The sequence below is a fragment of the Tamandua tetradactyla genome, chromosome 7, assembly GCF_023851605.1.
Source record: "Tamandua tetradactyla isolate mTamTet1 chromosome 7, mTamTet1.pri, whole genome shotgun sequence".
NCBI lineage: Eukaryota > Metazoa > Chordata > Mammalia > Pilosa > Myrmecophagidae > Tamandua > Tamandua tetradactyla.
In genome coordinates, this window is record NC_135333.1 from 72559323 (window position 1) to 72574454 (window position 15132).

The following is a 15132-nucleotide window of genomic DNA, read 5'->3' on the forward strand; positions in this document are numbered from 1 at the left end:
TCATATTGTCCTTGAGTTCCCTGATACCCTGTTCAAATTTTTCCATTCTTTTCCCAATACTTTCTGTTTCTTTTTGGAATTCAGATGTTCCATCCTCCAAATCACTAATTCTATCTTCTGTCTCTTTAAATCTATCATTGTAGGTATCCATTGTTTTTTCCATGTTTTCCACTTTATCCTTCACTTCCATAATTTCTGTGATTTGTTTTTTCAGTTTTTCTATTTCTTCTTTTTGTTCAGCCCATGTCTTCTTCATGTCCTGCCTCAATTTATCGATTTCGTTTTTGAGGAGGTTTTCCATTTCTGTTCGTATATTCAGCATTAGTTGTCTCAGCTCCTGTATCTCATTTGAACTATTGGTTTGTTCCTTTGACTGGGCCATGTTTTCAATCTTCTGAGCATGGTCCGTTATCTTCTGCTGGTGTCTGGGCATTTAGTCAGATTTCCCTGGGTGTTGGACTCAACAGTTTGGAAGATTTTTCTGTGAAATCTCTGGGTTCTGTTTTTCTTATCCTGCCCAGTAGGTGGCGCTCATGGCACACGTTTGTCTCACGTGTCTGGAAGGGATCCCCCCCATTACCATTCTCCACAGCCTGAGGATTTCCGATCCAATTCTCTCAGTTGGTCCGGGGGCCGCGCGAGGTGGGGGCGCCAGCCGCCGCGGCTTGAGGGGACGCTGTGGGTCCTTTATTAATGCCCCTATTGGTGTTTGGTTGGACCCAGTCCCTGCCATTGTCGGAAATTCCCTCCTCTCCCTGGAGGGGTGCCGGTCGCCAGCCGCCGCGGCCTGGGGAATTCGCCACCGGACCAGGAAGCCGCCCGCGGGGGAGGGGCGCCGGTTGCCGGCCACTGCGGCTTGGGTAGCCCTCTGATCCGAGACTCGTAGCCGGTTCAGGAAGCCGCCCACAAAAGAGCGGCACCGGCCACCGCGGCTTGGGAAACTTGCCTCTCCGAGACTCTCAGCCGGCCCGGGAAGGAGGGAAGGAGGAGCTCCGGCCGCCAGTTGCCGCGGCTTGGGGTACCACGCGCCACTCGGGGATCTCACCGCAGCAGAGTCTCGCAGTCAGTCTAACCAGTCCAGACTGGGGTACGCTGTGTGTCCATTCCCTGCCGTGGCCCCGGGAGCTGTTCTGCACTGTTTCTGTTCACCTAGTAGTTGCTCTGGAGGAGGAACTCTCCTCTAATTTTGAAGAGCGTTTCACTGAAGTAACAGATATATAAACAGGAAAAAGATTTATACATAAGAATATATGTGGCAGAGATTTATAAAAGCCCAGTTTCACAGCTATTCCAGGAATTGCGATATTGCCATGAATGTTTCTTCAGCACCAATTCTAGAAGCTTTCAACTATCTCTGCAAGTTGAAAAACTTTATACAATACAGATAGGAATTCCAAATAGTCACATAAAATGGCAATTGAGGTGGCTCAAGTATTGTTTCTTTGTCTTTATAAAATCAGTTTGCGTAATATCATTGCTTATTTCAAATGTACTGTTCAAACACACAAATGCGTAGCTCCAAAAGTGATAGTTACAAATAGTGTGAATGGAGTAAGTGGTCCTCTTGAGTAAATCTGAGCAATTCCAAACCATTGCAACTGATTCCAAAAGGAATGCAAGTAGCTGAATCCATTTGTGCCTGTTAACCAGGTATTCTGTGAATTATCTTCCATGTAGAATACAGTGTTTAACAAAAAATAAGTTAAGGGCAGGCCACTGTAGCTCAGCAGGCAGAATTCTGGCCTGCTATGCTGGCTGCCCAGGTTCAATTCCCGGTGCCTGCCTATGCAAAAAAAAAAAAAAATTTTAAGTAATTATAATAAATGTGCTAATTTGAACATATATTACAATATATATCATATACTTGCTGTAACTCAATAGTAACCACAATAATTGTGTATAACTTTGAACAGCCAAAGCTATTGCCAGAGAGTAATTTGTCACTGATGTTGTTTAGAATTGCTGCTACATGGTTATAACAAAAAAGCAAACTGACTTTTAGTAAAGTTTTTTTTTTAATTCTCTACAGACAATGCACTGCCTCCTTATTCCTTGCTGACTGCTTGTGCTGCCCCATTTGAGCCACTGTCCCTGAAAGCATGGACTGTATCTTAATTACTCACTAGTGTACCCAGCCCATTTAACATATAACACATTGGAACATAGTAGCCGATTAATACATATAAAATTAAATGAAAGAAGCAATGAGTGAGAGTGTCTTGTTCATCTATGTGTCTCCACTGATAGTTCTCAGGCATTTAATGATTACATTGTGGGTGAAAAAGAAAAGTAGGGCTTTCTAAGATAGGAGTACTTAACTCAGATTAACAACTGATGGTTTGCTGTGATGTCAGCCAGACTAGACAGAGGTTTCTATAGTGAATAGAAATAAAACCTTTAAAAGTAAGAAGCTCTATGCATGGTTCCAGAGAAACAGAGAAGAAAAATATGGAGTAAACAGTTGTTTGCAACAGTTTCTGGAACAATCATAGGTACCTCATAAACATTTGTTTACTGAGCAAATGGCCCTTGGAGAAGTAGAAAAAGAAAAGACTAAAGGTACATGGCAGCGTTACAGTAATAAAGATGTTAGACAGAGTCCCTGGAGTCACAAGGAATAAAGAAAGAGAACAAAGTTTCCTAAATTGGAAATCAGAACCCGGATTTTCACCAAATACCAACTTTGGTGTTTACTTTCCTGATGGACCTTTCAGGTTGGGTAATAACTGGAAGCTGTTCCCTTGTAAACAAATGTAGACTACAGTTTTACTTTATCAGAGAAGAGACAGTGTTTTTCATTTCCTATGACTTTGACCTTGGCCTTCACAATTCTCATGGAAAGGGGGTTCAGCAGATGAAATTCAGTAAATCTTCCTTTAGGGATTCAAGTCCTGATAAATTTAGGAGACTTTTCCTGTGATACTGTTGTTGCTGTTGTTATTTAAGGAGAAATCAAAACTGTGTTTGATCTTCAATAATACAATAGGGTGGGAGGAGGGCAAAGAAGACCCACAAGTACATACAGGGAAAAGTTTTAATTTATGTAAAAAAAATGGTTTGTTGATATATAGTATACTTATGAACAGCCTGCCCCCATGCTTTCTCTGTTTCCTCTCCACAATCCTGTAGGATTCTCCCACAACTGAGCCTGGAAGCCTGGGGCAGAGGCATATTTGTCCTGGAATCTGGAGCAGAAGCTGCGACTGAGTGGGTGGACACCACTTACTTAAGGGCTCAGAGATCACTGCCCAGGCTCAGGGCATTTGTTCTTTGTTTTCTTCCCCAAAGGGGATTTCATCTTTCCTTCACTAACCTCTCAAGTTTGAAATTATGGACTGGAACTATAGTGACATGCTATAAATTAATGGCCAATGCCACAAGGAGAGCTATAAAGGAAAAATAAATAAAATAAAATAAATTTTAAAATCAAACAAAGTAGCTTAGGTGGAACATTGCCATAAAAGAGCTTCACGTCCCTTTAACTCATGGCTACAGAGCTTCCTCGGAAGTTAGTTTAAGTGGAGGGAAAAATACCCCGACATTTCCTTTTTGGGGGGGAAGTCAGATTGTAATGAGGATCTAAATTAACGGTCAAAAAAAAAACCAGATTCAGAAAGAGATTGAAGAAGGGATTTTGATCAGGGTAGAACAGAGAAGGAAAGAATAAATATGTACAATAAGAGATGTGTTGTGTGGGTTAAATAAGGGAAGCAATGCAAGAGACATAGGTGGTGTTCCTGATGACATCAGTAGGAAAATGAGAAATAATGTTGTGAAAGAAACAGGAAAAAAATCAATTAAAGTAAATATTAAATTTTTAGAAATATAAAAAGTCAGGTTTGGGATGACCCTGAAAATTTGTTTAATCAAATCTTTCCCCCAACTTGTGCCCTTATAAAGGAAATAGCTTTTTAAATGATCAGGAGAAAAGGAGGGAGAAGAAGAAATAATACATTAAAGCAGTAGTAGAAACAGAAAACTTTATAAGGGTTACAAAGCGTTACTTGCTGAAGCAACAGTCCCGGAATTCAATGAGAAAGACTCAAGAGGCAGGGAAAAGGCAAGTCAAGCCCAAAGGATACTGAGTCTCGAACTGGCTGTTTTTGTTTTAACTGGAAGTGATGTGAGTTTCAGTAGAATCTTGGGCAGTGGCATTGGGGTGGCATCTGTCTTGAAACAGACTGGTCCCCTTTTAGGTAAAAAAATGGAGATATAGTGAAACAAAAAAAGTAATTGCGAGGTAAAATGCTCACATGGAATTCAGATTTGAATAGGGTGTGGTCTTTCCGTGAAGGACCCGTTAGCAAATAATTAAATACAGCAAGACATGAGCCATAAATGAGTGCTGTGATAGGACAGGCCCAGGCTTGGAGGATGTGGAAGCTCACATAATTTGGGAGGCCTGAAATATATAGATTTTGGGGGTCTTCTTTAAAAAAAAAGGAATATAAAAGCTCAAAAACAAAATTGTTAGGGCCCCACCCAGCGCCTTGGAATGGGCTTGTACAAATGAGAGGCACTGTCAAGAAAATATTGATGTAAGCAGCAAAATCCAGCTCAAGTGTTTGGAGTCTGAAGTGCCTATAAATGAATCAAGGAGTTTGAAGTGCCTATAAGCGAATCAAGATTCACCATCTGGGTCACCAGAAGAAAAATCAGACTTAAAATACAAATATTCGAAGTCAACTTCATACACTACAGCTCCTGAAATTCTGTTAGCGCCACAAAACCTTCCAAGATTGATGGAGGCACTCTCTCTGCTTGATGTTGAGTGTGTGTTATTGAAAAACAAAACAAAAACAGATCATTAATTTTGGACTCAGAGACACTTGGTGAATTCACCGCTTTGTCACTTTGCCTTGTGACCTAAGAAACCGATTTAAACTCTCCTGAAACTCAATTTCTTCATTTGAAAAAAAAATTGGAAAAAATACTTCATAGGGTCATTATGAAAATAGTTCGTATGTGTTTATACAAACAGATATACAAATATATACTCTCTGCTTGTTTTCTTATGAACAAAATCTCTGCTGGGATCCTTGTTCAGTGAATTATAGAGCTGCTGGATAGCTGAAAATGGAAATAGATTCTCTGCAGTGTAGGCTCTGAGCTAAGCTAGTTTGAATCATCAGAAAGGTGTATCAAAATTGGGCAGGGGTAAATGAGATGCTGCTGCCATCTGCTGTTTTGCCTTAGGAATTTCTAAGCAAGTTTGCAGGAGTTACAGGAAGCCAGGTGGAAGCACTTCGGCAGGCTGCACCCGACTGATAATAAAAATGTGACCTTTCACCCTTTTGAAAGGCGTTTTTTATTTCTTTATTCCTAAGTAATGACGATTTTCAAGAGTTACTCTCTTATATGAGCTTTTTTCAGATTCCTTCATAATGTTTAATACAATCTAATTACCATGCATGTTTATTTTGGATTTTATTTCTATCACCAGAATTTAGGCTCCAGGAGAGCAGGGAACTTCTTCATCTTTTACACTTGCATCTTTTACTATTATTAGCACCTAGTCTAATGCTTATATTGTGTTAAATGAAAGGATAAATTTTATGTTATGTAGCTATTTTTTTTTTTTATTCTCTTCCTCCACAATATGCAGTAAGCACCATGAGAATACGCTCTGTGCATAGCCATCACTGTCTACCCTGCTGGCACTAAAGATAGAAAACATTGAATAGATAGTTGAAAGAATGAATGAATGCACCAAAAAATTTTTTTAAAAAAAAGTTTCTAATGTCTCTCTTTGGAGAAAACAAAATACCTTCAGACTATTATTTTGGTATATCTGAATTGCCAAAGTAAGCAATCAGGCTTTTTAGTTACATATTAGACATCCCCTATTATTTCAGAATTATAACACACATGCTTAATAAGATGGGCATACAACGTTTTTAAAGTTTATCATTTTAATATTTCTTTTTTTAACATTTGTGTATTTTTGTAAACAAATTAAAGCCTAGTGTCATGTAAGCAGATTTCAGAATCCAGCTTAGCAAAAGCAGATGATTTGATGTTTTTATAAATTTATTGAAGTAAATTCTTACTGTCAGTGTTATAGATTATATTACTTCAACTGTTTATATTACTATCGAATCATTTATGCCCTGAGAGTGAAATTATGAATGAATTGTTAGACATGCTTTTAGGATAAAAGAACCAAGGAAGAGCTGAGGCACATGACTGCTTGCTGGACATGGGCCACTAAACTTAAATGGGTCTTAACCAAAGGCCAATTTAATTATTTTCAAAACTCTCAATTTTCTAGTAGTCCAGGTACAAGTTAAATGGGTAGCACTTCTAAGCAGATTCTGAGTTTCCTACTGTGTAGATGCTTGGAACTACTCACACTTCATTTTAAATTCCCTGCCCCCACCCCCCAAAGAAACATAGTTCATCAATTTTCTGATTCATAGTATCCTTTGCAGGTTAAAACCTTGCCTACAATGGGATGAGGATGATTGAGGAGGAGCAGGATGCAAGAGGATTTGGGCAATGAATGCAGCTGGAAAGGAAGTATATTTGGAGTTATAAATACAGAAATATTGGATATTATGTTTTTTCTCATTTTACTTGCTAGGATTTAGAAACTTGAATAATAGAGTCAGAAAAACATAAACATTCTACTTATGTTGCCAAACCAGAACATCCTAAGCTTGGTTGTATGAAATGCTCTAATGTAATCAGTTATGTGAAGTAATATTCACCTATACACCATCTATTCCCACCTTACCCAAATGCCTTGAAAAGCCCTGGTAAACTCTGAAATATCTTCATGCAGAAGAAGCTGAAGAAATGCAGAACGTGTCATTCTTTATGCTTAGGGAAGTAAAGGCCCAGGTCAGTGTAAGTTCCACACCATACGATTTCAACAGAAAAAAAAATTCCAAGCAGGGTTTGCAAACATAATTAAATGTAGATTTAGAAAGCCTTTAAGTTAAAGAAGACACTGAAAAAATGATAAATGCTTCACATTTTACACTTAAGTAAATTAGGCACAGGTCAACACTTAAAGAACTGTAAGCAGTATTTGCAAACACAGTTGAACATAAACTCTTTAGGTCATTTGATCAATATGCTGGGAGAGTTTAAAAACCTTCTGTATAAAACAGAGACATTTGTAGGGCCTTATAAAGATAGAAAAGGGAACTACAGTATTAATAGTAGGAAGATTTTTTTGAACTCTTACCAAATTTTAAGGTATGATGTGATGTACTATATAAATCCTCAGATATCTATGAGGTAGCAAGAATTGCTATTCTTTTATTACAGTTAAGGAAATCAAAGCATAGAGAAGTTAAGTAATTTGCCTTAGATGACTAAAATAGTCAGTGGCAGAAAGGGATTTGGACTTCTGTAGTCCAACTGCTTATGTGAAACCACCATGCTTATTTCTCGTTAAAGGAAGTTGTGCATAAACAGTTAATTACTTTCAACAGAGGTCTGCAAACTTTTCTGACAAGAGAGTAAATATTTTGGACTTGTGGGATACATACAGTCTCTGCTGCACATATTTTAGTTTAACATGTTTAAAAATGTATAACCTTCTTTTGTAGTGCTTGCAAAAACAGGCTGCAAACCAAGAACTGTAGTTTTAGCCCTGATTTAAACTATAACAAGGACAAGAGGCTAAATGTTTTAGGAACAACAGCCTGATAAATTAGTTAATCAAGATTTCTCATGAATAGATCAGATTAGGGTAATTGCCACTAAATTTAAAGTGTAGAGAGATAACACACCAATATCTGTAAGGACTGGAACAAAAATAATCCATATGAATGGTCAATGCCTCACAAGCACTCCTAGCTCGCTTGGTTAGAGAAGATTGTTCTGTCAACAGCCTTGAAATTTATAGTGTGCCAGACACGGAGGCAAGGAATTCATATTCCAGGCTTGGACTAGATTTTTTTCTGGGGATCCTATTAGCTCACCATTTCTTTATTCAATGATATCTGTAGCTCCAATGAAAGAGAACCTTAAGAACTTATTAATTACAAAAACACTTATCTTGGAATGTGCCTAAAGCAAGAGAGAGAAATGGAGCCTGCATTTACCTTTTGTCTGAAACAAATCAGTACAGATAACCCATATAAAAAAGCAGTGTTAGGAGATGAGATGTCAGAAAACAAAGGACAATGACCTTTGAAAAATACAACACAAACAAGGTGCACTCCAAGTTTGTCACAGCTTACCATGTTTGGAGAGATTCAAGACCATGGCGCAGTGAGGGGAATCTAAGGAAGAGATTGGTAATCTCCCTGTATTGAAGAAATGAAGATATGACTCTGGGGAGATAAAGGAATCAAGAGTTCACAGGAGAGCCCCAGAACTGCATGGATAGAGATCTTCAAATACCTTCAGTGGTTCCTCCTTAAGTATTCAGAATAATATAGATCAGAGCATGAGTATAAGGAAACTACCAGAGAAATAACTATTTCAAAGGAATAAAAGAAACAATACCCAGTACTAACAAATGGCTTTAAACAGTGCCTTTTCCAAAAAACAGACTGGAACAGCTCACAACTAATGGAGCATTGAGTAGAATATTCATGAAACCTTGCCTCTGCTGTGGGGGAATAATTAAACCCACACTAAGCACTTTTTTGCTACCACCTAACAGGCATAGAAACATTAAATAGAGGCATCAAATAATTTCCAAGTAACTTCAGTATATTCCAGAATAAGGTATACCTATATTTTTAGGAATACAAAAATATTAAGCATCCACCAAGGATAAAATTAATGCCTGGCATGCTAAGATTGACATGATGCATAACAAGGAGAATAATCAATCTAACATGACTCAGAACTGACAAAGAGGTTCACATTAGAAGACATGGACATTACAATACTTAATTTGTTCAAAATATGTTCATATATTAAAAAAATTAAGTAGAGACATGGATTTTAAAAAAAAACTACAGTACTGAAGATGAAAAGATGAAAATTACAACATATGAGATGAAAAGTGCTCAGTATGATATTAATGGCAGAATAGACACTATGGAACAAAAGATTAGTTTACTGGGAGACATAACAGAAATTGTTAAAAAGGAAACAGTGAGAGAAGGAAGGAGAGGGGGTGAAGAGAGAAAGAGAGAGAGAGCGAGAAAGGGAGAAAAGCATTGGGTATTGTCAGATAACTTAATGTACATGTAATAAGAGTCTGTGAAAAGTGTTCAGGTGGGGTGGGGAGTAGAAAAATATTTGAAGAGATAATGGCCCCAAAATTTCCAAATTTTATTAAAAGTATAAACCAAAAGATCCAAGGGTGCAACAAACCCTAAATACAAGAAACATGGAGAAAGCTGTACTAATGCATGCCATATGAAGTTATTTACAGTGAAACAAAGATAAGGATGATAGCAGATTTCTCATAAAAAATAATACAAGCAAGAAGACAATGGAAAGTCTCCAAAGTACCTAAAGAAAAATCATCAGCCTAGTAAACTAGTACCAAATTATCAACCAATATTGATTGATGGGCATATTTAGAACCCACCACCCAACAACAGCAGAATGTGTACTCTTCTCAGATGTGCATGGAAAATTTACCATAGTAGATCATATTCTAGGCTATGTAACAAGTATCAATAATTTAAAAATTCAAGTCATAAAATGTAATAGTTATGAACCTCTGTGAATCTACTAAAGATCATTGAATTGTATACTTTTAAATTGGTAAATGTGATGGTGTGTGAATCTTATCTTAATAAAGCTGTTATTTCAAAAGTATGTCTATAGTGACAATGGAATTAAATTAGAAACCAATAGCATAATTAATTCTTAAAATCTGCAAATATTTTGAATTAAATACTTCTAAATAATCCATGATTAAGGAGAAATTATATTTTGAACTGAACAAATATGAAAAAATATGGACATTTGTTGGATGCTGCAAAAGTTGTGTTTGGGGAAATTTTATACCACTGTATAGCTACATTCAAAATGAAAAAAATTTTAATCAAAAACTTAACTTCCATTTTAAGAAACTAGAAAAAAAGAGAGAGAGAATTAAAATCACATTCAGCAGAAGAAAGGGAACAATAATGATCAAAACTAAGGTAATAAAATAGAAACAATAGATAAATTCAATGAAACAAAAAGCTGCTTTATGAAATTGACCTTCCAGAGTAACTAGGAAAAAATAGAGAAGACACAAATTAGCAATATCAGGATGGAGAGAAGTTACATCAGTACAAATTTTACAGATATTTATAGATAGTAACAAATACAAAGAACAACTTTATGCCAGTAAATTAAACAGTTTACAACTTAAATGAAGTGGACAAATTCCTTGAAAGACATGGACTACCAAAACTCATACAAGGAGGAATCATTTGAATAGCACATATCTATTAAAGAAACTGAATCTATAGCTAAACAGTTTCCTACAAAGTAAACCCCATGCCCAAATTACTTCAATGGCAAATTGAACCAAATATTTAGGGAACAAATATTATCAATGATAAGTGCAATCTTACAGAAAATTGAGAAAATTGCATATTTTCCAACTCATTTTATAAGTCCAGCATTACTCTGATGATCAAATCAGAAAAAGAAATGACAAATTACTAAGCTTCATAAACACAGATAAAAAACATTTATATTCAAATTAAGCATCTCTAATCTGCTGATATATTAAAATGAGAATGTACCCCAGGAATGCAAGGTTGGTTTGACCTTCTATAATCAATGTAATTCACTAAGTTAAGAAATTTTCTTAAAAATCTATATAATCATCTCAACAGATGTAGAAAAAGCATTAGACAAAATCCAACATCTATTCCTGATAAACACTCTAAATGCTCCGTAAAATCAGGCCAGAAAAAGAAATAAATGACAATCAAACTGGAAAGGAAGGAGTAAAACTGTCTTTATTAGTAGATGACAGGATTATCTACATAGAAAATCTAAAAGAATTTACACAGCTTTACTAGAATAAATGAGTTTAACAAGGTTGCAGGATAAAAGGTCAATATAAAAAAGTCAGTTGCAATTCTCTATATTAGCAATAAACATTTTGAAATGAAAATTAAAAATAGATAATATTATTTATAGTATCATCAAAACTATGGAATATTCTAGGATAATATAACAGAAGATGTGAAATACCTGCACACTGAAAACTGTATAGCATGGCTGAGAAAAAAAAATAAAATTAAATTAATGGAAAGATATACCTTGTACAAATATCAGACAAATCAATATTTTTAAGATGTCAATTTTCCCAAAATTGATCTATAGATTCAATATAATCACAATCAATAATGCAATAGGGACTTTTATAGACATCGACAAGCTGATTCTATAGTGCAGAAATGCAAGGACATAGAATAGTCAAAAAATAGTTTGAAAAATAAGAATAAAGTCAAAGGGCTACTGCTACTGATTACAAGACATTTTTAAAAAATGACAATATCCAAAATAGTGTGGCAGTGGTATAAAAACAGTCATATAGATCAACAGAACAGAACAGAGTCCAGAAATAAACCCATGCTTGTATGGGAACTGATTGGTGACAAGGTACAAAAACAATGCAAGAAGAAATAATAAGGTCTGGGGTGGAGGGTCCTGTGCCATCATGCTCCAGTCTGCACTTCCCAGGAGTGCAGCCGGACAGATCTCAAACTCCAAGTGACTAAAGACACATAATGTCAACAGCTCGTTCATCCATCCATGCCAAATGGATCATGGGGAATATGACTGGGACAGCAATGCAAAAAACTACTAAAGTGAGAGTGGCCAGGATTGTTTTGGATACCTATTTACTAAAGTATTTTAATAAGCCCAAAACCTACTTTGCTCACGATGGGCTCCAGCAGTGCACAGTTGGGGATATTGTGCTTCTCAAAGCATTACCTGATCCACAAACGAATCATGTGAAGCAAGAACTAGCTGAGATCATTTTCAAAATGGGAAAACTCATAGATCCAGGGACTGGAAAATCCTGTGCAGGAATAAAGTTCCTGGAGTGTCCTGTCAGTTTGGAAACCACCCACCTAAGCAAAAATCTGAAAGAACTCAGTATCTCTTCAACAAAGTAAAGGAGGATTAGAAAAAGGTGCCAAGGGAAAAACTTATAAGTTTGCTTTATGGAAAAAGAAATTTTGCTAACTTTCACCTGAAACTACTTACAATTGCTCTTCTGATATTTATGAAGTCGCTAAAAGTAAATTAAGTAAAGCGTTTGTTATAAATATGATAAAGATTTATGATCATGTTTCCTTTTTCAGTTAACATTAAGTTCATGTTACTTAATGGACCTAGAAGTTTGCTGCATCATTTTGCAAGCTCATTGCTTTAGAAAGCATACTGTTTTTACATTCTAAGGAATTTTGAATTTATCACAAGACATTTATTTTGGGAAAAGAAAAATTTTGGATATCATGAACAGATAAGACTACATTTAGAGAGTTTTCGTTTTTTAATGGTATATATTCAAAATAAATTTTTTTCTGATTTTAACAATTTCAGAGGAAAAGAATCAGCATGCTTGTGGTCAGACTTTGTCAGATTAAGCTGTATTTAAAAAGATGTCAGCATATAGAAAATCAAAAGTAAAAATTATCTGTCAAAAAAAAAAAGATGGAATAATAGCCTTTAAAAAAATGACACTGGGTGGTCAATGGTGACTCAACAGGCAGAGTTCTCCCCTGCCATTTCGGAGACCCGGGTTCAAATCCCAGTGCCTGCACATGCAAAAAAAAAAAAGTCAAAAAATGACACTAAAACAAGTGGATACCAATATGCAAAACAACAAGAACAACCGCTTCAATCCACACCAAAAACATATACAAAGAGTAAACCAAAATAGTATAGGCCTCATTGTAACACTTAAAAAGAAAACATAGAAGAAAACTTTCATGATTTGGGTAAGGCAAAGACATCTTAGAAATGACAACAAAAACAGAGAAATGGATTTTGCTCACTTAATCAAAAATTAAAGTCTCTGGTTTCCTGAGAATACCATTCAGAAAATGGAAAAACAGGCCACAGATTGACATAACTTGTTCTCAAAACATATTATCTAACACAGGAATTTTATCAGAATATATAAAGAACTCCCCAAACTCAACAACAAGAAAATAAAAAAATTTTTTTTAATGCAGAAAAAGTGCGATGGTGGCACAGTGGCAGAATTCTTGCCTGCCACGCCACAGACCCGAGTTAGATTCCCGGTGCCTGCCCATGTTAAAAAAAAAATGCTGAAAAATTTGAACATGTAGTTTAACAAAGAAAATATACAGACAGTAAGTAAACACACGAAAAATAAGCTCAAGAGCATTTGTCATTAGGTAAATGCAAATTAAAACGACAATGCTATATCACTACACACACACATACACACGGTGCCAAGCTGTTGTGTGGTGGAGAAAAACTGAAGATATAATTACTGATTCAGGAACCGATAATGGGTTGTAGACTAGTTCACAGAGAACATCTGCTTACATCCTAGAACACCCCAATTGTCACCTAAATATGCAGCGTTTATGTCTATGTGTATGTGTTTTGGAGCTTGGAGATGAACCACTATTAGAAAGACCAACAAGAGATGATTTTTAAATTTGAGAATATGAATTTCTTGATTTCAGTGTGGCCTTTCCCTTTTCTACTTCTTCATGTGCGCTATTTCCCATGCATGTGTCCCCATTTTTTGCACTCTGCCTATAGTTGGGTAAGTTATTCATCTTCCATCTCCTAGGCAATTTTAGGAGGGTGAGGGAAAGACGGCACTGAGGTAGAGAGAACTGAGTACAGAGGGTTCCAAAGACTTGGAGAGAAGTAAAATTTAAAATAGAAAGGGATGAGGAATTGAAGCCTGGCAGGGAGGCTTGGGAAGCGCTAGGTGAAAAAAATGCTAGGTGATACGCAGGAGTCAGGCAGGTGGAGCCCCAGTCTCTGCTAAAGAACTCTGCAGCCAGCTAAAAACAGGAACTAATTCCCACAACTTTTGTGAATTCCATTTGACTTATGAGGAATAGCTTACATCCCAGATGGAATTTAAGACCTTCTCCTCCTCTTTCTCCAGCACCTTTAGCTTCACTGTACTCTCAAAAGATTCGCCTTCTTCTGACAAATACTGAATGCAGCTAAAATGCAGTTCTCAGCAAAAGCGGTGCTCTTTTGTATATATGCACAGGTGCCTGTAGGGTACGTCTGGGTAACAGCTCCCCGGAGTCTAAACCTGCCAGTGGAAGAAAAAGGTTAAATTTACTGCAGCTCTGTGCCAGGAGCGTATCCTTACCTTAAAACTTCAAATCAGTAATACACGAAGGAAGGAAAATTCAAGAGAAGCTCTGAATAAGTAAGTGGGAATATCCCTGAGTAAGAAGGGTGAGGAAATGCTCTGCTGAAAAAGGACATGGTATGGAATATGGCAGTAGCTTCATTGGTAGGTTTCACAGAGAATTGGAAACTTACAAGCTGGGCTTCCAAGGAGAACCATCCTCCCAGAGCCATGAGTCGTTGGGTTTCCTCAGAGACAGCCCCATCCAGAATGGGGAACTGGAGTGGGCACTGGCTTGCTGGATGAATTCCTATGGGGAATAACATGTCTGAGCTGTTGGTAGAGCCAATGTAGTAAACTCAGATTCTGGAAGTTGATTAGTATTAGATTCACAAATTTAAGGAACCAAAAGAGATTTGAGGTCTCCTCAAGATGGTTTTACAGAAATGTTTACTGAGGCTCAAATATTCGACATAACCTGTCATCCAAGGTCATGCACATGATTAGTGCAAGGCTAGACTAGAAAACAGGTATTCTCACTCTCAAATGAGTGCTCCTCCACCAAGGGCCTAAACCAGATTTATTTCATTATAAACCAATACTCTAGCCCAACCCAGATCCAAAAAAACTCACCAGATCAGCTGAGCTATTGATTTTCAGCAACTGGGCATCCAAAGATCTGCAGTGTTCTTGACTCTTTTCCCAGCTGAGTAAGCCAGAGGAAAACTGGTAACAGTTTTCTTCATGCCAGATCCAGTCTTGGGGGCAAGGAACTAGGAAGTGCAGCACATCTAAAAAAATGAGTTTTGTCTGAGTAAAAACAAAGATCTGCTATTGTTACATCAAGTCTTCCATCAATCTTCTCACATACATACCTTATCTTCTTAATTAGAATTAGA

At 36.8% G+C, this 15132-nt stretch overlaps 1 protein-coding gene and 1 pseudogene across 2 annotated transcripts in view; one reads left to right on the top strand and one right to left on the bottom strand.

The window, feature by feature from the left end:
* Nucleotides 1-10902: 10902 nt before the first annotated feature.
* Nucleotides 10903-15132, bottom strand: part of OLR1 (oxidized low density lipoprotein receptor 1) — a 51783-nt gene continuing 47553 nt past the window's right edge. Inside the window, exons 4-6 of one of the 2 annotated variants that reach the window (XM_077170009.1) lie at nt 14867-15024; nt 14428-14543; nt 10903-14191 (exon numbers count right to left, since the gene is read on the bottom strand). In XM_077170009.1, coding sequence (XP_077026124.1) covers nt 14047-14191; nt 14428-14543; nt 14867-15024 — 419 coding nt within the window. In that variant the 3' untranslated portion in view covers nt 10903-14046. The remainder of the gene's footprint in view (nt 14192-14427; nt 14544-14866; nt 15025-15132) is intronic. The other variant, XM_077170008.1, reaches the window with a different exon arrangement.
* On the top strand, nt 11658-12050 carry LOC143691489 (small ribosomal subunit protein uS17m pseudogene; annotated as a pseudogene).